Source organism: Ictidomys tridecemlineatus, chromosome 10, assembly GCF_052094955.1.
Source record: "Ictidomys tridecemlineatus isolate mIctTri1 chromosome 10, mIctTri1.hap1, whole genome shotgun sequence".
Classification (NCBI taxonomy): Eukaryota; Metazoa; Chordata; class Mammalia; order Rodentia; family Sciuridae; genus Ictidomys; species Ictidomys tridecemlineatus.
In genome coordinates, this window is record NC_135486.1 from 133480510 (window position 1) to 133508285 (window position 27776).

A 27776-nucleotide genomic window follows, 5' to 3' on the forward strand; every position below is an offset into this window, starting at 1 on the left:
CTGCCTCCCTACCTGTTGTCTTCCCTAGAGAGAGACCATTACTGGTTTCTTACATTTTCTTCCATAGCTATGTTATAGAGTGGCCCTGCCCACCCTTTCTGGTACATAAAGACCATGTACTTGTTCTGTACCTTGCTCTTTTCTGCTTTGTCTTCTAGTGTCATAATTAAGGAGGTTTCTTTTTGTTAAGAGCTCTTTAGTTTGGATGAAGTGTTTTCTTTAACTAGTCTCCTCCTCATGTTTTACTGGAACAAATGTTGCAGCCAATAACTTTGGATATTTGTCATTTGTTCTAGAGGCTAAAGTGTTTGGAGGGGTCTGAGAAATGGGACTGCTAGGTCAGATGTGCTTTAGGAACTGTAATAGATAGTGCCAAAGTTTTTTTTTTCTTAGAGTTGAGCCAGTTCATTGTCCTACCTGCAATGTATGAAAATACTTCTTTTCTCACACCTCTGCCTACAAGTATATTGTCACATTTAAAGATCTTTTGTTAAGTGATGTTTTTGACAAGAGAAATCTGATGTGAGATATTTCAGCATAATTTAAATTTACTTTTTTTAAGGAACCAGGTTAAATATCTTTTTGTTTTAACACATATTTTATTTCCCTTTGTCCATGATCCTATTTGGTTCTTTATCTTTTTCTTATGTTTACAGTTAACAGGGTTTTTTAAAATATTTTAATTTAGTTGTAGTTGGACACAATAACTTTATTTTATTTTTATGTGGTGCTGAGATCAAACCCAAGGCCTCACTTGTACTAAACAAGCATTCTACCGCTGAGCCACGACCCCAGTCCCTACAGTTAACAATTATAGTTGTGCATGCGAGGCAAGCACTATACCAACTGAGCTATGTCCCCAGCCCTAGTTGTTCTTTTTCTTTTTAGTTGGACTCAATACCTTTTTTTTTTTTTAATATTTAATTTTTAGGTGTAGATGGACACAACACAATGCCTTTATTTTTATGTGGTGCTGAGGATCGAACCCGGGTCCCACCTGTGCGAGGCAAGCGCTCTACCACTGAGCCACATTCCAAGCCCCAGACACAGTACCTTTATTTTGTTTATTTTAAGTTTGTTTATGTGGTGCTGGGGATCAAACCCAGTGCCTCACACATGCCAGGCAAGCGCTCTACCACTGAGCCACAACCACAACCCCCTAGTTTATTCTTTATAAAGGAAATTAACCCATCTATTTTAGTTACATGTAAAACAAAACAAACCTAGTTCCCCTTGGATTTACTGTACTATTTTCAATGCTGTTTAATGCAAGAAATTGTTCTTTAACAATTCTTTTTAAAATGTTTTCCATTCATTTTATCTTGGTTCTTGCGGCGTCCGGCTAACGGGAACCTCCAAGTTCTATCCTCTGTAGTTCTTCTTTTCCCCAATTTTGGGGGGTTGGAATCCAGGGCCTTGTGCTTAATAGACAAAAGCTCTATTATTTAGCTACATCCCTAGCCCCTCCTGTAGTTCTTAAGGTTGATATTTAATTTTTAAAATACTATAAAAGTAAATTACTCAAAAACAGTTTTTACCTGCTCAATAAAAAGAGGGATATTTATTTCTTAGAACTCATTTTTAAAATATTTTTCCCTCCAAACTTGCAGTACCATACATGCATTGACTTTTCTGAACTTCTGCCTTCTAGGACATTATTTGGATTTCAAGTCTAACAGATTTCTCTAAATTCTAATTTTGTTTTTGTGCTTTGACTCTAATACTTGTTTAATCTAATTTTATTGACAGAATCCAGAATATAGGAGAACAAGGTCACATGGCTTTGTTGGGGCATAGTCTGGGAGCTTTTATTTCAACTCTAGACAAAGAGAAGCTGAGAAAACTTACAACTAGGATACTTTCAGATACTACCTTGTGGCTATGCAGAATTTTCAGGTAAAGACATTATTAAGAGTTTTTAGTTTCTGTAAAGTTATTTCTGAGTCATATGTGAATGAGCTTTCTTCTGGAGCTCTACCCTGGGCCTCTCTTGGAAAGGTTGCTTCCTCTCTCCATGCCTCAGCTTCATTGTCTGCTAAGTGTGGATAACATTAATAGCTGTCATGGAATTATTGTGAGGATGAGCTAATGGATTAATATATGTAAAGAACTGAGAACATAAGCACATAAATGTTTGATAGTGTCAACAATTATTTACTTCTAGTTATTTATTTTCCTAGTTTGTACCTAGTGATAGAAGAGCAATGATCTGAATGAAATATTTTTATTCACATTTTCTTCCTTCTCTAGAATATTGAAAATGAAAAGCCTCAAGCAGATTATAATAAAAGAAAAAGTTAGCCTAATCAACATTTTTGGCAGTTTTATTTATTCTGGATGTTTTAGGGCTAAATCTGTGCTAACAACCAGCTGGCCACTTTGTAGAATAAGCCAGAACCATGTTTATCAGGGGGTGTGTGTGTGTGTGTGTGTATACATGTGTGTGTGTGTGTGTGTGTGTGTGTGTGTGTGTATATATATATATATATATATATACACACATGTATATATATCCTCACAAGTGGAAGACAAGTGCTCTACCACTGAGCTACAGCCCCAGCCCCTCTTTAGGCTTTTTCTATCTGGGAAACTCCAAATTTCTATTTGTTTTCCATAGTTTCTCCTCTCTCTGGACTTAAGTACAGATGAAGGTTTGTTACTGCTCTCCTATATATCCTTCAGCTACAGTGAGTTGTCAACTAAGATTATAGTGTTTCACATTCTTATCCTCTCTGCCTGACCTAGATGACATTATCTGACTTCAGAAAATAATTGCTTCCATGATTATAAGATTAACATATATAGTCAGAATTAATCAGAAATAGAAGTACATTAATATACGGGTGTCTCTTAACAGGTATGAAAATGGTTGTGCTTATTTCCATGAAGAGGAAAGAGAAGGACTTGCAAAGATCTGTAGGCTTGCCATTCATTCCCGATATGAAGACTTTGTGGTGGATGGATTCAACGTGTTGTATAACAAAAAACCTGTTGTCTATCTCAGTGCTGCTGCTAGACCTGGCCTGGGCCAGTACCTTTGTAATCAGGTAATGTGGTATAAGGCAGCTCTTTTGAAGAAACAGTGCCATGTTTTGTCATGAAGCTTTAAAAAAAAAAAAAAAAAAAAACGGTTTCATTCGCTGTATTGCCCAGGCTGGCCCCCGACTTCTAGGCTCAAGCGATCCTCTTGCCTTTGCATCCTAAAACTTGGGACTACCCAGTGTGAACGGCCACACAAAGTTTGTCCTGAAGCTTTTAAATTGTGAAGGCTCATTTCATTAGCTGCTGTGTTCAAGTTGAAAGAAAGATGATCTTATGTGTTTGTTTCCTAATAATGAAAAAACAAAGCATATATTATTGAATTTAGAAATTATGTGTGATGGATACATTTGTGTATTTTTAATTGCTCAATCAACTGTAGTCAAAAGTTATTTCTTCCCATACTCTAATCAAATGGTACACGTATGTATTTTGCTTTTTTCATTTACTGTTCTAATAGAAGTATGTCATACATGCTTAATATCTTGGCAGTTCTTCAAGTGAATGTACATAAATTTAATTGACTATTTCCCCTTTGGACAATAAGAACATTTCCATTCTCTTTTTATGACCGATTTCAGGTAGCACTCTTTTTGTAGATATTTATATATCTTTTGCACATATTTATATATAAAGCTTTGTCTAAGGGGCTGGGGTGTGGCTCAGCAGTAGAGCACTCGCCTAGCATGTGCGAGGCGCTGGGTTTGATCCTCAGCACCACTTAAAAATAGATAAAATAAAGGTATTGTGTCCAACTACAACTAAAAAATAAATAGTTTTTAAAAACTTTGTCTCGGGGCTGGGATTGTGGCTCAGCGGTAGAGCTCTGGACTAGCACATGAGAGGCCCTGGGTTGGATCCTCAGCACCACATAAAAATAAATAAAAGATATTGTATCCAACTAAAAAAATATATATTAAAAAAAAAGCTCTTGGGGCTGGGGATGTGGCTCAAGCGGTAGCGCGCTCGCATGCGTGCAGCCCAGGTTCGATCCTCAGCACCACATACCAACAAAGATGTTATGTCCGCCGAGAACTAAAAAATAAATATTAAAAACACTCTCTCTCTCTCTCTCTCTCTCTCTCTCTCTCTCTCTCTCTCTCTCTCTCTCTCTCCTCTCTCACTCTCTCTTAAAAAAAAAAAGCTCTAACTTTAGTGTTATATTCCTCTCATAGGTTTTCAGAATCAATCTAGAATTACTCAAAGAGCATTACTATTTTTAAAGCCCAATCAGGAGGACTACCTTGAGATCAAAAGATTGTAAACCCTCTTAGCCAAGAATGTTTAATGAAAAACCCAGAGGGTTGGAGAGTTGATGAGGGAAGGGGCCCTGAGAGATGTGTAGAGGCAACTCGGGGACTAGAGCTGATTCTGAACTGTGATGGCTGATGGCAAGAAATTATGTCCTCTTCTTTAGGGTGTTTCTGTCTTCCTCTAGACAAATGAGACAAATCACTTGAGAACCTACTGCAAGCCAGGTTCTTGTGGATTAGTAATAATCCACTCTCTAAAAGTATGAGATTTATGAGAGTGTTCTATTAAGAGACACAAGCAAGTGGCAGAAGAGTGTATATGAAATGGCCATGCTCATGCTTTTAAAAACATGCACATGCTCATATAGGTAGTTTTATACCTAGAAAAATAGATATGTCTAAATACAGACACACATCCCCCAGAAAATGTCTGGAAAGTTATATGCTAAAAACAGTGGTGGATTGGTGGCTTTGGGGGGAGTTTTTTCGCTTGTACTCTTTTGATGTTTTGTTTTACTTGGGCATCACTTTTGTAATTATTTTTTTCTTTTGGTACCAGGTATTGAAGCCAGGGGTTCTTTGCCACTAAGCCATATCCCCAGCCCTTTTTATTTTTTGAGATATTGAGACAGGTCTCACTAACTTGCATTAGGGCCTTGCTAAACTGCTGAGGCTGGCCTTGAGCTTATGATCCTTCTGCCTCAGCCTCCTGAGTTACTGGGATCACAGGAGTGTGCCAACCCATCTGGTTCACTTTTTAATTTCTTTAAAAAATCCATTAAGGAGGAAAATGTGAATAAAGTACTCATTAAATTTTTTATCTTTAATGAAGCCAAGTCTTAATTACACAGAATAATATGCTGCAACTATTTACAATTCCTAAAACTATAAACACTTGAGGATTTGGAAACTAAAAATTGAGTATAAAATTAATTTGATTAGGGCTGTAGCTCAGTGGTAGAGTGCTTGCCTAGCACTAGGTTCAATCCTTAGCACTGCATAAAGATAAATAAATAGAATAAAGGTATTGTGTCCATCTACAACTAAAAATATTTTTTTAAAAACTGATGAGATTGTCTCCATTTTTTTTAATATTTATTTTTTAGGTATAGATGGACACAACACAATGCCTTTATTTTTATGTGGTGCTGAGGATCGCTTCTGGGTCCTGCCCACACTAGGCAAGTGGTCTACCACTGAACCCCAGGCCCACCCCCCTCCTGTCTCCATTCTTAACACTGACTTCACTTAAGAAATGTAGGTTTGGCCAGGAGCAGTGGTACATGCCTGTAATCCCAGCAATTCAGGAGGCTGAAGCAGGAGGATTACAAATTCAAAGTCTGCCTTAGCAACTTAGTGAAACCCTAAGCAACTTAGTGAGAAGACCCTGTCTCAAAATAAAAAGGGCTTGGGATGTGGCTCAGCGGTTAAGTGTCAATCCTTGGTAGAAAGAAACAGAGAGAAGGAAAAGAAATTTGGGGAGAAGGAAGGAAAGAAAGAAATAAAGATCTGTTGATCCATATTTATTACTGTATAAGTGTGGGTGGACCCACAAATAAGATATTGTTCTTTGAATGCCTTTAGCTGATGTTATTTACCAGTAATACTTGGAGAAAGAATCCTAAATTACCATTCAGAATGCCCACTATTTCTTTTGTTTGGAAAAGTGTTTGTTTTTTGATATATGGTAGAATGTACTAAGACAGTTATTCATTTAGAAAATTTTACATTATATCCTCTTAAACAACATCTGGCAATTCACTGTTTTGTTTGGGGGTTTGGCTTGACTTTCCCAGTAGATACTTTAATATCTACTTACATATTAAGAGTTCCTAAAGGGGAAGATTTTTCTAAAGAAAAATCAACCTTCCATCTTTCACAATCATAAATGAATAGTGACAGAGAACTTTGTTCTAAAGTCATACATCTCTTCTTGTAGCTTGGCCTGCCCTTCCCCTGCTTGTGTCGTGTGCCCTGTAACACTATGTTTGGATCCCAGCATCAGATGGTAAGTCCTGGTTTTGGTTTATTAAATAATATGGAGTTAAGTTTTGTCTTTCTTTCACCTGAAGTTGTTTGCTGACCCGCAGATAATTATTAGCTTATTTGTTTATTGTTTTGATATTTCTATAATACGTGCTTCTGTTTATATGTGCATGAAGTTCGGCCGGTATATAGGTCAGGAGCATCTAGCTCTTAAGGAATCTTACAATCATTAATCACTATATCACCTGTTGCTGCTGTCCGTTTTTTTCCCCTATTTTGGGGGGATATTGGGCATTAAATCCAGGGCCTATGCGTGCTAAGCATGAACTCTACTCAGCCCTATCACTTTAAATTGAAATACAACAACCAAAATAAGTACCAGAAATTCCTTCTGATACTCATTCTTTTAACGAATTACCACTGTTGCCTGGATTTATGAATAGGCAGATTTTGAAAATGAGGTTCTTTATTGTAATCTTGGGGTTGATTTCTGCTTACTTTTAGACATGCAAATGATAAACCTCTCTGTACTGAAGCCAGAGGAAAAACGACAGATTATAGGGTTCTGCATTCCTTTTTTTAAGATAGTTTCATTTTTTAAATTTTATACTAATTTTAGTATTAGTATAGGTATTTTGTTGATTCTTTGGGGAAGGTTGAGAGAACATTTTCCTGAAGTGTTTAAAACTAGAAAAATATTCTGCATATGTACAGTTTTTACCTTTTATCTCATTTAGCTGATTTTTCTATTAGTCTTCAAGAAAAATTTTGGTTTTCATATCTGATTAAGAAAAATAGAAATGTCAAGAGTAAATAGATTTGAGTGATTAACTTTGAGAGTCATCTGCTGCTTTTGGAAGTCATAATTTTTCACTATATAGTTTTTATGCTCATTGTATCCTGTTTCATGGTTTGTTATTTGGTCCCAGGATGTTGCCTTCCTGGAAAAAATGATTAAAGACGACATAGAACGAGGAAGACTGCCCCTGCTGCTTGTTGCAAATGCTGGTAGGTATCATAAACCTGCATCTTCAGTTATGAATATGCAAGAAGGACCTTAAATGCGTTCCTGAAAAGTCTTAAGAAATGTTTAATATACATTATATTACATAATTGTAATGTAATATGTTAATAATACATTACATAATATAGATCCATTACATAATACAATCTGTATCCACATGACAGTGAGAACTATAATATTAATGTTAGCTCTTAGATTTTCAGTTGTTGGGGTTGTGGTTCAGTGGCAGAGGGCATATGTGAGGCACTGGGTTCGAGCCTCAGCACCACATAAAAATAAATTTAAAAATGGTATTGTGTCCATTAACAATTAAAAAAAATTATTTGTTTTTTGAATTTTCAGTTGTCGGTCTGTTTTGGGAATGTGTGTGTTTCACACGCATGTGCACGCCCATGCTTTTTTCATTTAGATTGTCAACACTTCTTCATTTCCTTCATGTGCTTCCTTTCTCTAAATTAAGTTTTTAAACATCACACTTGAATATCCATCTCAGAGGTAACAGGTCAACTACCATTTTCTGCTTCACTTATTGTATTGAATTCAACATTGTGCCTCAAGTCCTAGATAGTGAAGTAAGGCAAGAAAAATATTTTTAAAAATATGGATTTAGAAGGGAAGAAGTAAAACGGTCTTTATTTGTAGATGGCATGATTATATTGATAGAAAGTCCAAAGGAAACTAAATTAAAGCTACTGGTACTAATTAGTGAACCTAGCAAAGTTTTTTGATTTCTGCCTCCTAGCAGTGCACAACTAGAAAGTGAAATTTAAAAAGTCATTTGTAATAGCATCAGAAAACATGAAAACTTTATGGATAAATTTAACTAAGCATATACAGAGCACCAAGAAATACAGAATATTGCTGAAAGAAATTCAAGAGACCTAAATAAGTGAACTGATATGCCATGCACATAGATTGGAAGACTCAATATTGTTAAGTCCCTTCTTTCCAAACTAATCTATAGATTCAGTTCAATTCCTATTAAAATCTTGGCTTCTTATTAGGTGCAGTGGCACCTAATTATAATCCCAGCAACCGAGGAGGCTGGTGTAGGGATCACAAGTTCAAGGCCAGCCTCAGCAACTAAGCAAAACCCTGCTTCAAAATAAAAATTTTAAAAAAGGACTGGGGATATAGTTCAGTGGTAAAGCATTCCTGCGTTCAATCTCCAGTACTAAAAAATAATAATAAAATCTCTCCTTCTCTTTTCAGTTTCCTAGTTAGATATACATTAGCTGATTCTAAAAGTGTATATGGAAATGTAAAGCACCTGAGAATAGCCAAAATAATTTTGAAAAAGAACACAATTTGAAGATTTACCCTATCTGACTTCAAGACTTCCTATAAAGCTACAGATAAGGGCTGGGAGTGAAGCTCAGTGGTAGAGGACACACTGAGCATGTCTGAGGTCCTTGGTTCAATTCCCATATCTATCTGTCTATCTCTCTCTCTCTCTCTCTCTCTCTCTCTCTCTCTCTCTCTCTCTCTCTCTCACACACACACACACACACACACACACACACACACAGAGAGAGACAGCTACAAATAAGAGATTAAGAATGTGAGATTAATTGAAGAGAATGGAGAGTTCAGAAATATACTCATGGTCACTCCATTTTTAACAAAGACCCAAGATAATTCAAAGGAGAAAGGTGTTTTCTACCAGTGGTCTTGGAAAAATTGGATTTTCATTTGGAAAAAACTGAACCTCAAACCTTCACCTCACTTTGTACATAAAAATTAATTATAAATGGTTCATAGGTCTAAATATAAGAGCTAAGGGCTGGGGATGTGGCTCAAGCGGTAGCACGCTCGCCTGGCATGCGTGTAGCATGGGTTCGATCCTCAGCACCACATACAAAGATGTTGTGTCCGCCAAAAACTAAAAAATAAATATTAAAAAATAAAACAAATAAATAAAAATGACATAAATATAAAAGCTAAGCTAACTAAAAAAAAAGCTTCTAGAAGAAAATACAGGAAGGGTCTTGTGACCTTGGATTAGGCAAAGATTTCTTAGAACTTGGCATGATGCTTCATGCCTTTAATTCCAGCCACACAGGGGACTGAGGAAGGAGGACCACAAATTCAGGGGTATCCTTGGGAATGTCTAAAAAAAAAAAAAAATTTCATTAAGGCATAAAAAATAAGAACCATGAATTATACTTTATTGAAAATTAAGACCTTGGCTAGGGTGTAACTCAGTGGCAAAGTGCATGCTTAGCATCTACCAGGTCTTTTGTTCAATCCCAGCACCAAAAAGAAGGCAAGAAAATTAAAAGCTTTTACTCTTCAAAAGATCCTACTAAGAAAATGAAAGCAAATTATAGATGGGAGAAATATTTATAAAATGTTTTTCAGAGAAATATATCTTGTATCCAAAATATGTAAAGAATTCCTGCAACTCAACAGTAAGAAGCCAGTACAGTTTTTACAACCAACAAAAGAAGATTGAGGATATAGCTCAGTGATAGAGAGCCTGGCATGCACTGGTCCCTGGGTTCTATCCCCTGCACTGCGGAGAGGGGAGCAGGGAGGAAACCACCTAGGACGAAAAGATTTGAATAGATAGACACTTACCAAAGAAAATACTTGCACTTGAAAAGATGGTTAACATTATTACACTAGAAAAGTGCAATTTTTAAATCATAGGGCTGAGGGTGTAGCTGTGTGGTTTTATGCTTGCCTAGGATGTGTGAGGCCCTGGGTTCTATCCTTAGCACCACAAAAAATACCCCAAGATGAGATATTACTATTTCTGATAGAGTGGAGGGAATTTAAAAATACAGTGGCAAATGCTTGTGAGCAGAGTAACTAGAGCTCTCATATGTTGCTGGTAGGGGTTCAAAATGTTGTAGCCATCTGGAAAAGAGTATGGCAGTGCCTCAAGAGCAAAACATAACATTACCACGTAAACCATCAGTCTCACTTCCATGTACTTTCAGAGAAATAAAGAAATACCTCCACACAGACTTGTATGCAGATATTCATAAACAAAACAACCTAGATATCCTAACAAAGCAGAGCAACTTCAAAAGTATGCTAAGTATAAAAAGCCAGACACAAAAAGGTACACAGTGTATGATTCCACTGATATGAAATTCTAGAAAAGACAAAATTACAGTGACAGAATCAGATCAGGGTTGTCTGGGGTCAGTGAGGAGTTAGGGAGAAGAGCAAGTGAAGTGGGAAACGGAGTTTCAGAGGTGATGGAAATGTTCTGTATCTTGATCATGTTGGTTACGCACTATAGATACATTGGCCAAAATTCATTGAACGTTGGGCTGGAGTCGTCACTCAGTGGTAGAGTGCTTGCCTGGCATGTGGGAGGCCCTGTGTCAATCCTCAGCACCACATATAAATAAATAAAAGATCCATTGACAACTGAAAAATATAAAACCTTGAAAAAAAACACTCATTGAACATGTCAGACATGTGGCACAAGCCTATGCCAGTGACTCAGGGAGCTAAGGCAGGAGGATCACAAGTTTGAGATCAGTCTCGGCAACTTAGGCTCTATCTCAAAACAAAAAATAAAAAAGGGCTGGGGATGAGCTGGGTGGTAGGGTGACCTGGGTCAATCCCCAAGCAACTTAGCCAAAAACAAGAATAAAACATAAATGATTGGGTTTTATTGCCTGTGAATTATGCTACAGTCATTGTTTTTTTAAAAAGAAAAAATATTGTGGAAAGAAACCACCACTTCCTGTCTGACTTATTATATAAAGACAAACACAGATCTGCCCATATTCAATCAGTTGTTAGACTGAAAGGACTGCCACTGGCACCTGACTGAGTGATTTTCCACTGAGACCTTATTGTAGACACCAGAAGACACATCCCAGGGGTTAGTCAATAGACAACTAACCATAAAAAGTGAAAAGGAGTCTGAATGTGGTCCAGTCACTAACCCTGCACTGTGATAGAAGAGTCATGTGTTGGCGTGTGACCTTGGTTCAACCAAATTAAGTGTGTCAGTTGAGATATTTTTAAAATTTTGAGATTTGTATGAGAAAAAGAAAAAGGTTTTACCCCTTTTCCTGGCATAGACTTTGAGGGGGAAGCCATTTCTTTAGTAGGATTTGTTTGGCATTGGTAGGGGCATGAAATCTTACTAGTTGGAACTCTACTAACTGGAAATTTGGGACAGCTGGGAAAATACATGGCTCTGTGTCTTATTTAAAGTCCATCTGAAAAAGAACCTGTCCAACAAAATCTGTAGGGCAATCATATCACCAAGGGAGTGGCTCAAAGTGTTTAATGTTTAAATAGGCGTCAGATTGTATGTTCTATATTAACAAAGAACCTGGGTGGGGGAAAAAAGCCCAAGTTCGTGTGTGTGTGTGTGTGTGTGTGTGTGTGTGTGTGTGTGTGTGTGTATTTGTTTCTAAAGGATACACCTGAAATGGGAATAGGAAAGAGAATGAATCAGACATTACTCTCCTATGTGCACATATGAATATAATGACCAATGTAATTCTACATCATGTACATCATGTATGTATAACATGTCAAAATACATTCTGCTGTCTTGTATAACTAATGAGAACAAATCATGAATATAGCTGTTTTAAAAAAAAGAAAAGAAAAAAAAGGATACACCTGAGTCAAAATAACCCAGAACATGACAATAGGATGAGAAGGAATATTTTAGGCAAATGCTGACAAAAGTACTATAGCAGCATTAGAGTGGGGTAAAATAGACTTCAGATGCCTGAAAGACATCATAATTTACTAAAAGATCAGTCCTGAATGCTTATAGATAGAAATTTGAAATATATAAAGAAAAAACTTACACATTACAGTTGAGCTGTTGACAAACCCATAGCTGTCTTCATGGGAGACTTGACTTATTTCTCATAAATCATTAGGTCTAGTGGATAGAAAATCAATAATATAGTTAGATACATATAATGGAGAGTACACATAAGCTTACAAATCAACTTGTAGAAGTTGATTTTAAGTCAGTCTACAAAGAAAATCTTAATAAAATAGGGATGTAATAAGTTTCTTCCCTCTTAAGGAGATACTGTATGTAAAAGCTCCTAGCTTTGAACACTCAGGAGATATTTGTTCTAATATCCCTGTTTATTTCTTTTATTCTAGGAACTGCAGCAGTAGGACACACAGACAAGATTGGACGTTTGAAAGAGCTCTGTGAGCAGTATGGCATATGGCTTCACGTGGAGGGGTAGGTGGATAGGAGGTTGTGTGGCTCTTTGTTGGGCCTATACATAGTCTTCATGAACACAGACCTCCAGGGCGTCCCTAACACCACAAACAAGAAGAAGAAGCAGCATGGACATCCAGGCCTCTCTGTAGTGACATCATTAAGGGTTCTTTTGGTTACAGATAACAAAATAACCCAAATTGACTAAAGCAAAAGAGATTTAATTTAAAAGACCAGTACTAGGATTGACTTCAGATATACTGTCAACCAGAATTCAGTGTCTTCCTCCCACCTGTGTTTCCCCAGTCACAGTCCCTTGGCTCGGTGTCCTGGGTATGGGCTGAGTGAAGGGACTTTCCTACGATAGTGCATGATAACTGCACAGACTGCAGCCTTCCTTCCAGCAGGGCAGAGACCTCATGAAGTGGAGTGCTCGCACAGTCTAGGCTACATGCCCACTTCAGGAGCAGGCGATGTCTCCAGCTAAAGCTCATGTTCTGGTAGAGGAAATTGGGGTGTATCTCAGAAGGCCATTGGAGTGTCTTTAAGGGAAAGGTGGGAAGCCGATGCAGGGCAACCAGAGTGGTGATCGTGCCCACCACATCATCCATGGTAGGTTTCTTTTTCATCTCCAAAAGAACAATGTCTGAGAAAGAGTAGCTGTGAAAGATGCAGAATGGTTATGCCTGACTCAGTAAACAGGGATATGCTCTGAGGTATTTTCAAGTTTTTCTTGGAATTTATATCATCTACCTGTTCCTTTGCTGTCATATAAGCTAACAGCAACTGAAAGACATTTACATGTCACCCTGCAAAAAAGCCTTCACTTTTTTGGAAAGTGCATATTTAATGAATCAGTAATATTACGTGATTAGTTCTTAGATTGGTGTTTTTTCTTCTAGTGTGAATCTGGCAACATTGGCTCTAGGTTATGTCTCCTCGTCAGTGCTGGTATGTTCTTGATTTACTAAATATTAATGTTTTTAAGACGGAATTAAAATCTTTCAATTCTTGGTGGCTTTTTTTTTTTTCAAAGTGTTTTTAAATGGAAGAGGGAGTTGGGTTTAGTGTGTTCTGATAATCTAATGAAAATTCCTCCTCTTCTTGGTAGGCTACAACCAAATGTGATAGCATGACACTGACTCCTGGTCCGTGGCTGGGTTTGCCGGCTGTTCCTGCAGTGACTCTCTACAAGCATGATGATCCTGCCTTGGTGAGCTTGTCCTCTCTGGAGTGGGGAGTGGCTGATACTCATTATTGGCTTTAGGGACAATTTTGGAGGCTAAAAATCCAGATAAGTGGCTCTCTCTGGTCTGCTTGTTTTTTTGTTGTTGGTGGTGGTGGTGATGGTGGTTGTTTCTTTTTAATACTGGGGATTGATTCCAGGGGCACGCTACCGCTGAGATACATTCCCAAACCGGCTAGCATCAGACTTATGCTCCTCCTGCCTCAGCCTCCTAAATCGCTGGGATTAGAGGCATGTTCCATAGTGCCTGACTAGGGACAAAATATAGAATAAAAGAGTGAAAGTTTTCTTGATTTTACTTTTTTTTTTCCACACAGGTGATCCATATCATACAGATTTTTCTATTATGCACCTCATTCTTCCCTATGTATAGGAAGAATTTTTTATGACATTTTATGACTGCATAATAATCAGCCACTTAAGTGTCAGTTTTTTTTATCATGATATATCTTGTGAATTTGTTGGATGTTTTCAGGTTTTTGTGACTGAAATAATGAGACAATGAACATCTTTCTGTATTTCAAATTGTTCCTTAGAATAGGTTCCCAGAAGTAGAATTACTGAGTTGTAAATATTTTAAGGTCTCTGATCCCCATTGTCTAGTAGGATGGAACATGGTATTTTTTAAAAAATCAGAAGTTGTTTCTGATAGTAAGTTAATGGCAGGCATATACAAACTACATGTTAAGTGATTATTGCTAAAATAGTTGATGTCTTGCTCATTTGATTTTGACCGGGTATTCAAGGATGCTCAGAGCACCCTTGCAAGTAGCTGCCTCTTGAATGGCTGAGAGCTCTGGCTCAGGCATATGACCCATCTGGATTCTCTTCCTGGCTTTGCCACCACTCACCTCTAAACCTATGGATAAAGCCAGGACTCTGAACTAAACTACCTGGAATGAATTCCTTGTGGAGTTGTGGGGAGGTCAAATGGATAAAGAAAACAAAGCATGCAGTAGCATCTGTCACATAGTAAGTGTGTGTAAATGGTAACTGTATAGTTCTGAGGATCCAGTGTCTTGGATTAATGCACCCATATTGGCTTTTTCAGACATTAGTTGCTGGTCTTACATCAAATAAGCCAGCAGACAAACTCCGTGCCCTGCCTCTGTGGTTATCTTTACAATACTTGGGACTTGATGGGATTGTGGAGAGGATAAAACATGCCTGTCAACTGGTGAGTAGAAACCTGAAGTTTAAATGAATCACAAAATCTCCTTAACAAAAGCAGAGACAGAAAAATTATGCATTTGTGTACCTGCCATCCAGGACCTCATCATCTGAATTTACCATCTCATAAACTATCAGACTTCCTGCCCTGTATGTATATGTTTCTTGTTGGAAGATCTGGGAGCAGCTGCTGGCATTGACTCAGAATTTTGGGCTGGATAAAATCAGATTAAAAGAAGATAGGCCTGCTGGCACACACCTGTAACCCCAGCCACTTAGTGGATTGAGGCAGGAAGATCACTAGTTAAAGGCAAGGGTGGACAACTTTTCAGAGACCCTGCCTCAAAAGAAAGGGCTGGATGTGTAGCTTAGTGGTAGAGCACCCCTGGGTTTAATTCCCAGTATGAGGGGGAAAAAAAAAAAAGATTAAAAGGAAAACCACTGTCAGCTTAGAATGAGAAAAGAAGTCACAGAATAACTTCCAGGGAGAGAGAGGATGCAGAAGAATAAACACTCCCTTTGGTTGATCCTTCAGGGTAACAGAATGTGAAGGTTAAAGGTAGAATATGGATGACATGCATATTTTTAACACCCTGGCATCGGTTCCCAAATTGCAGGGTTCTGGGGTCAGTTCTAATTCTCCTTGCATTTGAAGTGTTCTAATTTTGAAAAGTTTATATAATTAATGCTGTAGTTGAGTATCCAGTCCATTTGGTTGCTATACCAAAATATCTTAAGCTAGGTAACTTAACACCATAAATTTATTTCTTACAGTTCTAGAGGCAGAGAAGTCTCTGATACCAAGAGATTGAGTGTCTGATGAGGGCCTCTTCATTATATATGGTGCCTCTGTCTGTCTTCACATGGCAAAAGGGGAGAACAGACTCCAGTCCCTTTTATATATACCTTCACTAATTCCATTCATGAGATTCCAGAAGAAGACCCTACCTTTTAATACCGTTATATTGGGGTTTTAGTTCAATATAGGAATTGTGGGTGATACAAACATTCAGGCTATAACTTTTAGAAAGCAAACAAGTAGCATTTGTACGGTATGAAAATTGAACTCTACTCAAATTCAGAAGCATGGTGTCACCTTCAACACCTCCATTTTCCTCTCCTGTGAGATAGGGATATAATTTTACTAAAGATTATTATATGAGGACCTAATGAATTAATGTATGAAAGTGCCTGATCACACAGCAAGTTATAAATATATGTTTAAATCATTGTTTTAAATATTTTCTTGGATTGGCAATAGAGCTCATTGGTAGAACACACATATATATATAGCTTGCACAAAGGATTGCTTCACAGCACTTAAAGATATATGTACTTGTGTGTATATATTACATATGTAATATTGAGCATCCTTGCAAGCAGCTGCCTCTTGAATATTATATGTGTGTGTGTGTGTGTGTGTGTGTGTGTGTGTATGCATGCATGCATGCACATATGTGTGTATTCATTCTTAGGGAATCGGTACTTCCTCAAGTGTTATTTTTATATTTTAAGAAAAACTAGCATTTTCTTATTTCTCTGACAGTGGCCCTTTGATTCTATAGGATAGTTCCCTAAAAAATAATTTTAAGATTTATGTTTATAAAAGCAGCATATTTTTAAAATAGTATTCTTGTGCTATTAGCTCATGTCTCGGTTTGGTTTTTATGAAAAAGGAGCCTTTATTGCCCTAGTAACTTAGTCAATTTAGGGAAAAGGCTTGGGCTCTCAGGAGAGTTTTTTAATTCCCTTTGGCCTGTGGGGTGCAGGAAAATAATGATGACACTAACTACCCAACCCTTGAGGTCACTATAGCTCTGGCATGTTCCTGAAAGCAAAACCTGTGGCTGATCTCAGATACTCATGAGGATTTCACTGATCCCCTGCTGCTGACTCACTGTTCCAAGTGCACACATTAAACTGCATGGACTTCAGCAGTATCGTCTTCTGTGTCATTTCATGCTTTACAGTCCATTTTTCTCATACTTTCCCTGGGGGCAGAAAGCAATCTTCTCCCCCACCTCCTTAACAGCAGCAGCAACATCTTCATGGGTAGCAGTTCCGGAATGTTTATTCAGTGCCAAGCACTGGTGAAGCACTTCACATGCATCCACTCATTTGACCCCCCCCCCCAAAACTACACTAGGGTGTAAGTTCCATTGATAACAGCATATTAAAAATTGGGTATTAGGCTGAGCATGGTGGTATGTGCCTGTAACCCCATGAGACTGAGGCAGGAGGATGGCATGTTTGAGCCCCATCTGGGCAACTTAGCAAGACCCTGTCTCAAAAAATAAAAGAAAGGACTGGGGTTATAGCTCATTGGTAGGATGCCCCTGGATTCAATTCTCAGAGCCCCCCCACCCCAAATTAGGTTTCATGAGGGGCTGTCCAGAGTCAATGCTCAATGAATACCTGTTGAACTAAGGCATCCATACTGCTGTTATCCCAGCCTGGTGACAAGGGAACTGGAGTTGAGACATTCTGCAGTGGTGATGATGGCGGTCATCATTTCCGTAGTGCACGCTGTGTTCTAGACATTGTTCCTGAGCACATAATGCATATTGGTGCACATTTGATTTTCACAATCCAGTAAGATGCCATCTTAAAGTTGAAGGAACTGGAGCACAGAGGCTTAAATAATGTATCCAAGGTCATAGCTAGTAAGTACCAGGCTGGGTGACTTATCCTGGTCCTCAGATGGCAAGTGATGGAGCCATGCCCCAACTAGTACACAAGCATGATGTGTTCCCTTGGTTGTCCTTGTCTCCTCCACCAACAGTCAGTGCCTTGCCTTGCTCATGTTTGTACTCAAGTGGCTTTTGCTTTGTTTTGTCTTTTCCCCTGGAACTGGGAATCCAACTCAGGGCCTTGTGCACGCTACACAAACAGCCTGCCATTGAGCTACACCCTGAGCCCTTATTTTTTATTTTGAGACAGGGTCTGTTGAGTTCTCCAAGCTGCCTCAAACTTGTTATTTTCCTGCATCAGCCTCCCAAGTAGCTGGGATTATAGGTGTGCACCACCACATATAGCTAAACTTTATAGTTTTTTAAAATAAATTACTTACATTGCTAATAGGACAGATTCACATGACTCGTTTGAAAGAGCTTTTCTTAAATCTGGGCGTGTAAATTTTAACTGAAAGATTGAAGAATGTTTGCAGATTTTGAATTGCAAAAATTGGCAGTCAGAATTTAGAAATCACCAAATTACAGATTCCTTTGTCTGCCTGAGATTTTTATTAGCAGACCCTCAATGACCCTCATGAAAATTTGCTAATATGTTGTATCAATCTAATGAAATTACACAAATTGTTGTTTGTCATTTGCAGAGCCAACGGTTACAGGAAAGTTTGAAGAAAGTGAACCACATCAAAATCTTGGTATAGTATATAATTGCCTCTGTTTCTGAAATAAGTAACTTTTTTTTTTAACTTCAGTAATAGAATGATTTTCTACAGATGTAATATATATCAGTTGAGTTATAACAGCTCCAAGTAAATAAAACCAGAATCTTTGGAGAGATACATGTGTGAGTTAATAACCTCATTATACAGATAGCTCAAGAGGAGAAATGTATACCATACAATTTTTAAATTCCTATAGTGCTTTCATGTCATCCATTATCCTGTTATGATTTAGAATTGCACAAAGGTCTTACAAGCACCAATGTCTTCACCTATCCAAGAACACTAGAACACCCATCTTCTGAAATGAGAAAGCCTTCTGTGTCTCAGAATACTTTGGGCTACTTTTTCTGAAGCCTTCTGACACCAGAGTTTTCATTTGCATGAAGGAGAATGAGGAGAAAAGCAAGGGGACCTGCTCTTCTCCTCGTGTCTTCCTACAATGAATCTCTCAGAGATTGCTCCCTCTATCCTGAGACAAGGAAATGAGAAATTTTGCAGTCCTAAAAACCAAGAATGTGTATCAGTTCAGGTGGGCATGTTTTCATGTTTTATTTTATATTTTAGAATTTCATTGTATTTTAGATTTTTATTAAAAATAGACTTACTGTTTCTTTGATAATTCTTCAGAGTACAGTTCAATTTAAAACTCCTAAGTTGCTGGGATTATATATTTGAATTTATTTGAGGCTCAACTTGGTATAGTGCATTTATTCTTTAGAACAAGGCTGGGTGGGGAGACTCTGCGTGGATCCACTTGACCTGAATTCTAGATGGGGGAACCTTACTTCAAATATCACACTGGAGAAGGAACAGGGATGATTCCAAGTCAGGAGACTTTTAAGTTCTGCTCTCAGTAGTGCCATTGGGTAGCCCTATGACACTGAGTCATTTTCTTAATCTTTTGAGCCTGTGATCTCAGCTGTTAAATCAAAGTATGTTAGATTCTACTGACTGCAAAGAGAAAGACCCAAAGTATGGATCAGACTGAGCAAGCTGTTGGGAATCAAGGCAATGCAGAGCCTGGATTCTTCTCTGGTTCTGCTTTACAAACCCACTCCAGTATTTCCTCAAGTCCTCTCTCCTCTGAGTAAGAGGAGTTTAATGGTATTAATTAATCACCAGTTTCTTGGTTTGGTTTTGGGGGTTTTTTGTTTGGGGGGTCAGGGGGGATTGGAGATTAAACTCAGGGCCTTGTACATGCTAGGTAAGCACTCTGCCACTGAGCTACATCCCCAGCACTGCCCCCTTTTTTAAAAATTTTGAGATAGGGTCTCTCTAAGTTGCCCAGTCTGGCCTAGAATTTGTCATCCTCTTGCATCAGCCTCCTAAGTAGCTGGGATTACAGGTGTGTGCCCCTGCAACTAACCAATGACCAGTTCTTTTGGAGCATCTTTATAAGGCCACACATAGCCCAGAGGTAACCCTGCTCCATCCCTTCTTCCAGCAGCTGTTTTTTTCATAGAGGATACAATAATTGGCAAACATCACAAAGCACTGTGGTCCTGTCAGTCGTCCTCATTATCACCATCGCAGTTGCTCCTTGGGATATGCTTCCTGAGTACCTGCCTGCACCACCAGTTTACCGTTGCAGCGGCCTCCCTCTGCCTAGAAACATTCATTGCTCCCAGTTTTTCTCGTGACTGCTTTCTTAGCTTTCATATCTTACTTCAAATATCATCTTTTCAGAAAGGCTTTTCCTGACCACCCTAAGATAACCTCCCACTGCCATCTATCATTCTATCCCTAGGTTTTTTTCCTTCTAGGGTGTACTTATTACTCTCTGAAATCATGTATCTGTTCATTGACTTTTTTCCTGCAGAAGCTCTTGAACACTTTATGCAAACTCACTACTATCCCTCATGTGTGCCATCCATGCTCCTTCTTCCCTGCAGCTCAGCTTACAATTTTCTTTCTGAATTAACCTTTGTTGTGAGCCCAGCAGTAGTTTAAACTTTTTATCATTGTAGTTATATTTAATCCAGTATTCAGATATTTAAGAATTGATAACTTCAGCGTTAGCCCAGTCTGCCATGTTTCTAGAACTAGAAGTTTATATTTATAGCCTTGTGCCGTCTTCCTTAGGCTTATCAACACTTGAGACTGGAGTTCAAGGAAAGCAGTCAGTCGTAATATACATAGAAGTCATAGCACTCAAATTATTCTTCCTTAACTGAAGATTGGGAACACCTTTTTTGTTCCTACTTGTTTATTAGGCTTATCACACTGATCTATTTAAATATTGAGCCCCCGTTTCTTTAAAAGTATTAACAATTTTATTTATGTAAAAGTTAAAGGAGGTAACAGAATCTGAGAGCATATTAGCATAGGAACTAGCTCATTAAATAATTGGCAGATTTGAATATAAATCTTAATCAGAATTATATTCACAAGGCCTTATGAAAAGTTTTGGGGTCAGCTACTTCCTGTCTCTTCAAGTTAGCATTTCCTGTTGTGGCCCTACGTGTGAGTCATCATACTCTGCCTTGGAGCATGAGTTTCATGACTAGAGTTATAGTGCTGCTATTGTTGAATGCTCAGAGAACTTCTCCCCCAGAGATGCACCGCCCCCCCACCCTCAGTCACCCACAGAGGCTGCCAAGGACATTGCTGCTCACCGTACCCTGACCCCATGGCGAAGCTGATGGCTGACCACTTGTTTGTTCAGTGGAGAGCAAGGAACTTCTGCCGAATTTTCATAATCCAGTGAATGTTTTCATCTATTATGAAATCCATTAATGTGGTCAGTTGATGCCTGTTTTGTATAAGTAGTGATTCTGAGTACTAAATATAAGTAAATATATTTAGAAAATACATATACAGTTCTAGATTGTGGGTGTCTATATTGCCTGCAGGTCTTGCATTCTGCTCTGGAAATTTTACAAGGTGCAGAGAAAGTACTTGTTCTCCCTGCCACTGAGGGTATAAAAAGTTTTAATAAATCCTGAATAATTTCTGGAATTCTTGAAAGCATTTGTAGGATGATTCTAGCTCTACTTTTCCCATACTTTTTGGATCTTTAATGGTAGAACTATATTTATCTATTAATATTCAGAATTCTTCCTGATTTAATGTCAGTGTACATTGTCAGAGGCTAACCCTAGAATCCACAGAGTACTGTCAGCCTGGTTCATAGGTACACCTAAAAATTTTATCAAGTTTTTGCTTTTGTGTACAAAATGGAGATCTCTAGCCTATTTTCCAAACTCAGTGTTTCATTCTGTGGGTGTTTGGAATTTGCCATCACTTGGTAATCCCAGACTTCTGTTTTTGCAGGTAGAAGATGAGCTCAGTTCTCCAGTAGTGGTATTCAGATTTTTCCAGGAATTACCAGACTCAGGTAGGTCATTTTTAATAGAGGGTTATTTTCATTTATGTATTTAAGGGCTTTAAATTTGATACTATTTCAAGTTAAATAGTCAAAAATATTTTTGAGGGCTGGGGATATAGTTCAGTGATAGAGCACTTGCTTAGTACTGGTCTAATCCTCAGTACCACTAAAAAACTAATACAATTTTTAAAAAATTATAGTTTGTTATGATTAAACCAGTGGTTACTAAATGCCAGTTTCTGGACCAGTCCTAGAATGGCTAAGAAGAGTCACTTGAAAATAAAGATTCTTGGGTTCTATATCCTAGATATTTTGATTTGGTAGTTTAGACCTAGGAATTTCTATTTTTAAATAAGTCCCAGCTGGGCATGGTAATACGTGTCTACAATCCCAGTGGTTCAGGAGGATAACAAGTTCAAAGCCAGCCTCAGCAACTTAGCAAGGCCCTAAGCAACTCAGCAATAGCCTGTCTCTAAATAAAATATTTAAAAGGGCTGGGAATGTGGCTCCATTGTTAAGCGCCCTTGGGTTCAATCCCCAGAACCAAAAAAAAAGAAATCCCAACTGCCACCAACTTAGTCCAGGGCATCACTGTTTTTTACCTCGGTGGCCACAGTCCCCATCTAGCTGATCTCTGACTTCCTCCTTTCTACATAGCCCCTTCCAGACCATGCTCCACGGGGCAGTGAGTGAGCGTTGTAAGTGGAAATCACAGCATATGTTCCCTCCAGAGCCATCAGTATGTGTCAGCTGAATGAAGTCCAGGCTCTGTCCCATGCCATGTCATGTTCTTCCCCGACTTCCTCTGACACCTCTTGTCATTGTGCCTCAGACAGACTGGTCTTCTCCACATTCCTACAATGCTCTTTGCTAGCATGTGGCCATGGCACTTGCTCTTCCCTCTACTTCAAACACATTTCCTCTTGCTCTTCTAGGGACTGGTTCCTTACCATTTAGGTCTCCACTAGCTGCCCACCTCCTCCGTCTGTCCTGTCTGAAATGACTCCATCGTATTAGAGTCCCTGCCTTCTTTCATGGCACTAGCAATGACATAGTGGTTGGTCTTTTTTTTAATATTTATTCATTTGTTTTTAGTTATAGGTGGACACCATACCTTTATTTTACTTTTTTTTAATGTGCTGAGGATTGAACCCAGTGCCTCACGCATGCTAGGCAAGCTCTCTACCTCTGAGCTACAACCCCAGCTCGTGGTTTTCGTTTTCTTTATGGTCCATTTCCTCAACGAGAATGTAAGCTCCAAGATGAATGTGCACATTCAAGATGTCTGGCACATTCTTAGTCATGAATAAGTTCCCAAACCATTTAAGAGCTGAAGGGTAATTTTTGTGAAACCCAATGTGGATGCTGTTGGGAATTCTGACCTTGCATGATGCTGGTTAGACTGGTTGTTAACCTTCAATTTTTTTTGTTGTTGTTTTGTTTTGCTTTTTTGGATTGCCTTTCAAAATTTCTTGAAAACAGCCATTTTTAAAAATGAAATAATTCAGTTTCTGTGACTGTATTCAGCTGTTACATGAGGGGAAAAAGGTGTGGAACATTAAATCTTCTGTCAGACACATTTGATTTCAATAATATGAGACTGTTTTCATATTGGGATCTAAGTGGAGTGGGGTTTCACTATGATGTTTCTTTTAGCTAGCCATGTTTCTAAGAGTGAATCCTCCTGTGTTTTGGCCTCAGATTCAGTGCTTAAAGCTGTCCCAGCACCCAACATGGCACCTTCAGCAGTCAACCGAGAGAGGCACTCCTGCGATGCGCTGAATCGTTGGGTAAGGAAAGCGCCGGTCTGCTCCCTTGTACATCCCAGAGCATCACCACCTGGCCTCCTAGCTGAGACAGCACAAGGTCACGCATGAGAAATCTGACTCACAGGCAGGGAGTCTCCTAGGAAGGCACTTGGCTTGTTCTGGGCTCTGCTCTGAATCGGATCCCCACCTCCCATGCTGACCTCTGGCAAGTCTTGGGCCTCCTTTCCTTACTTTACTCACATGACCACTGTTGCTGTCTGCGCCTGTAAAACAGCAGATATGGGCTGCAATGCTGCTGCTTGGGTGTGGGGTGAGGTCCAAGCCATATCAGAAGCACCTGGCCAAGTCCATGTGTGCCTGTGGTAGGCTGACAGTGCCAGGCTGACAGTGCCAGTCCAAAGCTACATGCTCAGCCGCTTTTTGGATACTGCAATACTACTAGGATCACAGTCTCAGTCATGTTCTAGACAGCATGTGGCTGCTGTCCACAGCACTGCCAGGGTTTGGTAAGTTACGGTGCATCTTTGCAAAGCAGGTCATAACAGCTATTATAAACCCTGGTTAAAGCAGATGGAAATGAATTAAATTAGAATGAAAAATGAATGAAATTAAATGAAAACTTCAGGTTACTCAAGTGTGTGTAGAATATCATGTTTTATGACAAACACTCCACTCAGAAAAGATCCAAATATCAACAGTTGGTGTTTTTGAGTGGTGTGTTATGGGTAATTTTTACTTTGTGGTGTTGGGTTACCTGCATCTCACATTTTTTTCTACAGTTAACTTGTATTAATAAGAAAAAAATGTAAAATGTGCCATTTTTAAAAACAACTAACTCATAAGTATTTAGAGACAGTCTGAATATGAAAGGACACCAGCTCTATAAGCCTGTGATCTGGGCTGAGTGGGTGAGGGGAGGTGGGGGACACTCGAGTCCTATGTGGTAGGAGCTGATGTGCTGTCCTTGTCCCACAGCTGGGAGAGCAACTGAAACAGCTGGTACCTGCGAGTGGCCTCACCGTCATGGACCTGGAAGTCGAGGGCACGTGTATACGATTCAGCCCTTTAATGACAGCTGCAGGTAAACAGTCTCGTGGATTTCCCTCATTTTTATTCCAGAGGGAGTGGTTCCATGTCCATTAAAGTCCACGCTGCTGCTGATTGATTAACTTTTTTTGACATTTGGTTCTGTGGTTTCTATCAGTCTGTCTTTCTTGGAGATGGAGATGGTAACTGGGAATCGAATCCAGGAGTGCTTTGCTCTCCCTAAGTTGCTGAGGCTGGCCTTGAACTTGGGATCCTCCTATCTTAGTCACTGGTATTACAGTGGTGCACCACCACACCCAGCTCCAACATTCTTTTTGGAAGGGCTTTAACTTTTCTTTTGGACTACATTTAGGTAGATTAACATTCTAGTGTAACATCTCAAAAATAGAATGAGACTTCTGAAATCACAAATTCCTATGCTCTGATATTCTGTGACCCTGGTTTTTCTGTTTTAATGATTCTTACTCCCAACTGCATGTTTGAATCACCTGCAGGACTTAACAACTACCAGGCAGCTGGGCCATCAACAGAGAATCTGATTTCTTAGGTCCAGGAGTGAAGCCTGGACATCAGTATTTTTTTTTCAATTGCATTTTGTTGTTGCTATATGTATTTAAGGTATACAACAGTATGTTTTGGTACTCAGAGGTGAAGACCTAATACAAGGCAAGGTATAAAGAAAGGGCACAGAGCTCCCATGCCCTCTCCTTACGCACCATCTTCCAAGAGCTTCCATGTGTCCCACTATCCAGAAGATTCCCCACAGATTCCAGTAGGCCAGTGAAGGTTGAGAGCCACCTTTTTAGACTTTTCAGAAAGCAGTGTAGTTCAAAATGTGTTTCATGACAAAGCCCTGGGGACATGTATCTTCCTTCTCAGCCACTAAATGCCTGTGGGACCTTGAGCAAGATTCTTGCTCTCCAGACGTTCCCCATTACCTCACAGTAGCAAAATGAAGACTAAACAACAGGAGAAATAACTGTGGTGTGCTGTTGCACAGTAGGGTGACCTCTGATGACAATAATGTTCTATACATTTCATAACTAGTAGAAGGTCTTTGAATGCTTTCCCACATGTGAGTGATAAGTGTGTGAGAAGATAGAGATGCTTACCCTGATTTGTACACTACAGTGTGTACATGTATCAAAATATCACCTGGTACCCTATGAATATGTACAATTTTTATGTGTCAGTTTTTTAAAAATCATCTGGAAGAAAGTAAAAATATGGTGGTACTGTGAGAGATGATCTAAATATTTTCAGAAAATGTTTGGTGGTTTTTCATGAGATGGGTTCAACTTTTGGGGGATGATATTTTCTCAACGCCATGAAAGCAAGAAAATGCAGGCATTTGTCCTGCAAAAAAGAGGCCATTGGGGCTGGGGTTGTGGCTCAGTGGTAGAGTGCTTGCCTAGCATATATAAGGCACTGGGTTCAATCCTCAGCACCACATAAAAAATAAATAAAGGATTGTGTCTATCTACAACTAAAAAAATACTTAAAAAAAGAAAAATCCATTATTATGGAGATTGCTGATGGCCTCACCACCAGCCTTGGAGGCTGAGTCTCTGAGGCTGGAGAAGCCAGCTGAGGACATCCTGAGCTTGCTGGGATTCGTGGCTGAATGGAGGGAAGGATGGGGGAGTAGTATCCCAAGACACTTACACCCAAAGCCCTAACACCTCTTAGCACTTGGTTGAAATGATGGTATTGTCACCATCCCCTGCCCTTCCTGGTATATCAAACAAATCTACCAAAACACTTTACTTTCACTCCATTTGTAGTAATGTGGAGAGAGGACCTGTGGTTCCTTTTTGTGTTTAACCTGTGAAAGGATATTTATGACCCGATCAAAGCAGTCTTTCTGTGAGAAGAATCTGGTTTCTACATTAGAGAATTTGATTGTGTATTAAAATTACCTATGAGCTGGGCACAGTGGCACATACCTGTAATCCTAGTGGCTTGGGAGGTTGAGGAAGGAGGATTGCAAATTTAAAACCAGACTCATAAATTTAGCAAGATCCTAAGCAACTTCATGAGACCCGGTCTCAACATAAAAAGGGCTGGGGATGTGGCTCAGGGGTTAAGTAGCCCTGGGCTCAATCCCTGGTACCAAAAATAAATAAATAAATAATCTTGTATGGGGGGAGAGCATATTTACACCTGAAACAGCTGGCTATGTTAATTTTTAATGTGATTCTTTCATATCTAGCTGAGTGGCTTTTTTAAAAAAAAAAAAAACTCCTCAGCTGCAGCCAGCTGGATGTACCTAGAGCCTTTGACCTTGCTAAGAGTAGAAGGGGAGCCCTTCTTCTCACTGTTAACCATTCCTTAAGCATTTCTTATACATCCTGTGAATGTTTTCAGTTTTAGGAACTCGAGGAGAGGATGTGGATCAACTAGTAGCCTGTATTGAAAGCAAACTGCCAGTCCTGACCTGTACCCTACAGCTGCGTGAAGAGTTCAAGCAGGAAGTGGAAGGGATGGCAGGTCTCCTATATGTTGATGACCCCAACTGGCCTGGAATCGGGGTTGTCAGGTAAAGGTCTGGCTGGCCACGGGATGAAGATGACCTGGCTGTGTCAAGCACATTTTGTGAACCAGCTTAGAAATCCAAGATGAATATAAGTCATAGCATAGTTATCTATTGAAAACTCACCTAGGCATTCTGGACATGCCCAGCACACACAGGTGGTTTGGTCCCCATTGCGTTCTGTGAAGCAGGCAGCCACGTGAGCTCTGCACATGTGCCAATGTGCAAGTTCCAGGGGGAGACCCTGAGATGGTTACCCTCCTGGGTATATAAGAACTGCAAATCAATAAGCAAAAGAACCCAGGTCTAAGGAAGAGAGCTCTCCACTGGCCTCTACATGAGGCCTCTACAGTCTTTCTGTGGCTGCTTTCCTCTAAGGAGGCCCATCTCCTGTTTTTCAAGGCATGTAAGAGACCTCCAGACCTTGTTTCCTCCTGATTTTTCATGGACCAAAAACTTAGAATATTCTTGTAAGTTTTTGATCTTAAGACACGACAGTTACTCCTTTTCCCTGTCTCACTCCACATCCATGTTAATCTTTAGTAGCTCATATTCCACTTACAATCCTGTGTCTGAAGAGACATTTGTTCTCTTAGATTGAAGTGCTGTTGTTTGATATTGTTTTTAGGTATGAACATGCTAATGATGATAAGAACAGTTTGAAATCAGACCCAGAGGGGGAAAATATCCATGCTGCACTCCTGAAAAAGTTAAATGAACTGGAATCTGATCTTACATTTAAAATGGGTAATTACTGCTTTTATAAGTGAAGATCTTTGGAGGGACATTTTCTATAATG

The 27776-nt window shown here is 39.1% G+C and overlaps 1 protein-coding gene and 1 long non-coding RNA gene across 10 annotated transcripts in view; one reads left to right on the plus strand and one right to left on the minus strand.

The window, feature by feature from the left end:
• Pdxdc1 (pyridoxal dependent decarboxylase domain containing 1) overlaps positions 1 to 27776 on the plus strand; it is a 55291-nt gene that overhangs the window by 20998 nt on the left and 6517 nt on the right. For 7 of the 9 annotated variants that reach the window (XM_021725415.3, XM_040278308.2, XM_021725414.3 and 4 more), the window contains exons 5-18: positions 1750 to 1896; positions 2858 to 3047; positions 6232 to 6300; positions 7208 to 7286; positions 12409 to 12493; positions 13375 to 13423; positions 13584 to 13685; positions 14770 to 14895; positions 18223 to 18273; positions 21574 to 21637; positions 23330 to 23418; positions 24373 to 24478; positions 26812 to 26983; positions 27606 to 27724. In XM_021725415.3, the coding sequence (XP_021581090.1) occupies positions 1750 to 1896; positions 2858 to 3047; positions 6232 to 6300; positions 7208 to 7286; positions 12409 to 12493; positions 13375 to 13423; positions 13584 to 13685; positions 14770 to 14895; positions 18223 to 18273; positions 21574 to 21637; positions 23330 to 23418; positions 24373 to 24478; positions 26812 to 26983; positions 27606 to 27724 (1448 nt within the window). The remainder of the gene's footprint in view (positions 1 to 1749; positions 1897 to 2857; positions 3048 to 6231; positions 6301 to 7207; positions 7287 to 12408; positions 12494 to 13374; positions 13424 to 13583; positions 13686 to 14769; positions 14896 to 18222; positions 18274 to 21573; positions 21638 to 23329; positions 23419 to 24372; positions 24479 to 26811; positions 26984 to 27605; positions 27725 to 27776) is intronic. The other 2 variants (XM_078024321.1, XM_078024322.1) reach the window with 1 other exon arrangement.
• LOC120887591 (uncharacterized) lies at positions 1051 to 27610 on the minus strand. The gene is made up of 3 exons (XR_005730906.2): positions 27104 to 27610; positions 12099 to 12175; positions 1051 to 3328 (listed from the first exon to the last, which is right to left on the minus strand). It is a non-coding gene; the product is annotated as an uncharacterized LOC120887591 (long non-coding RNA).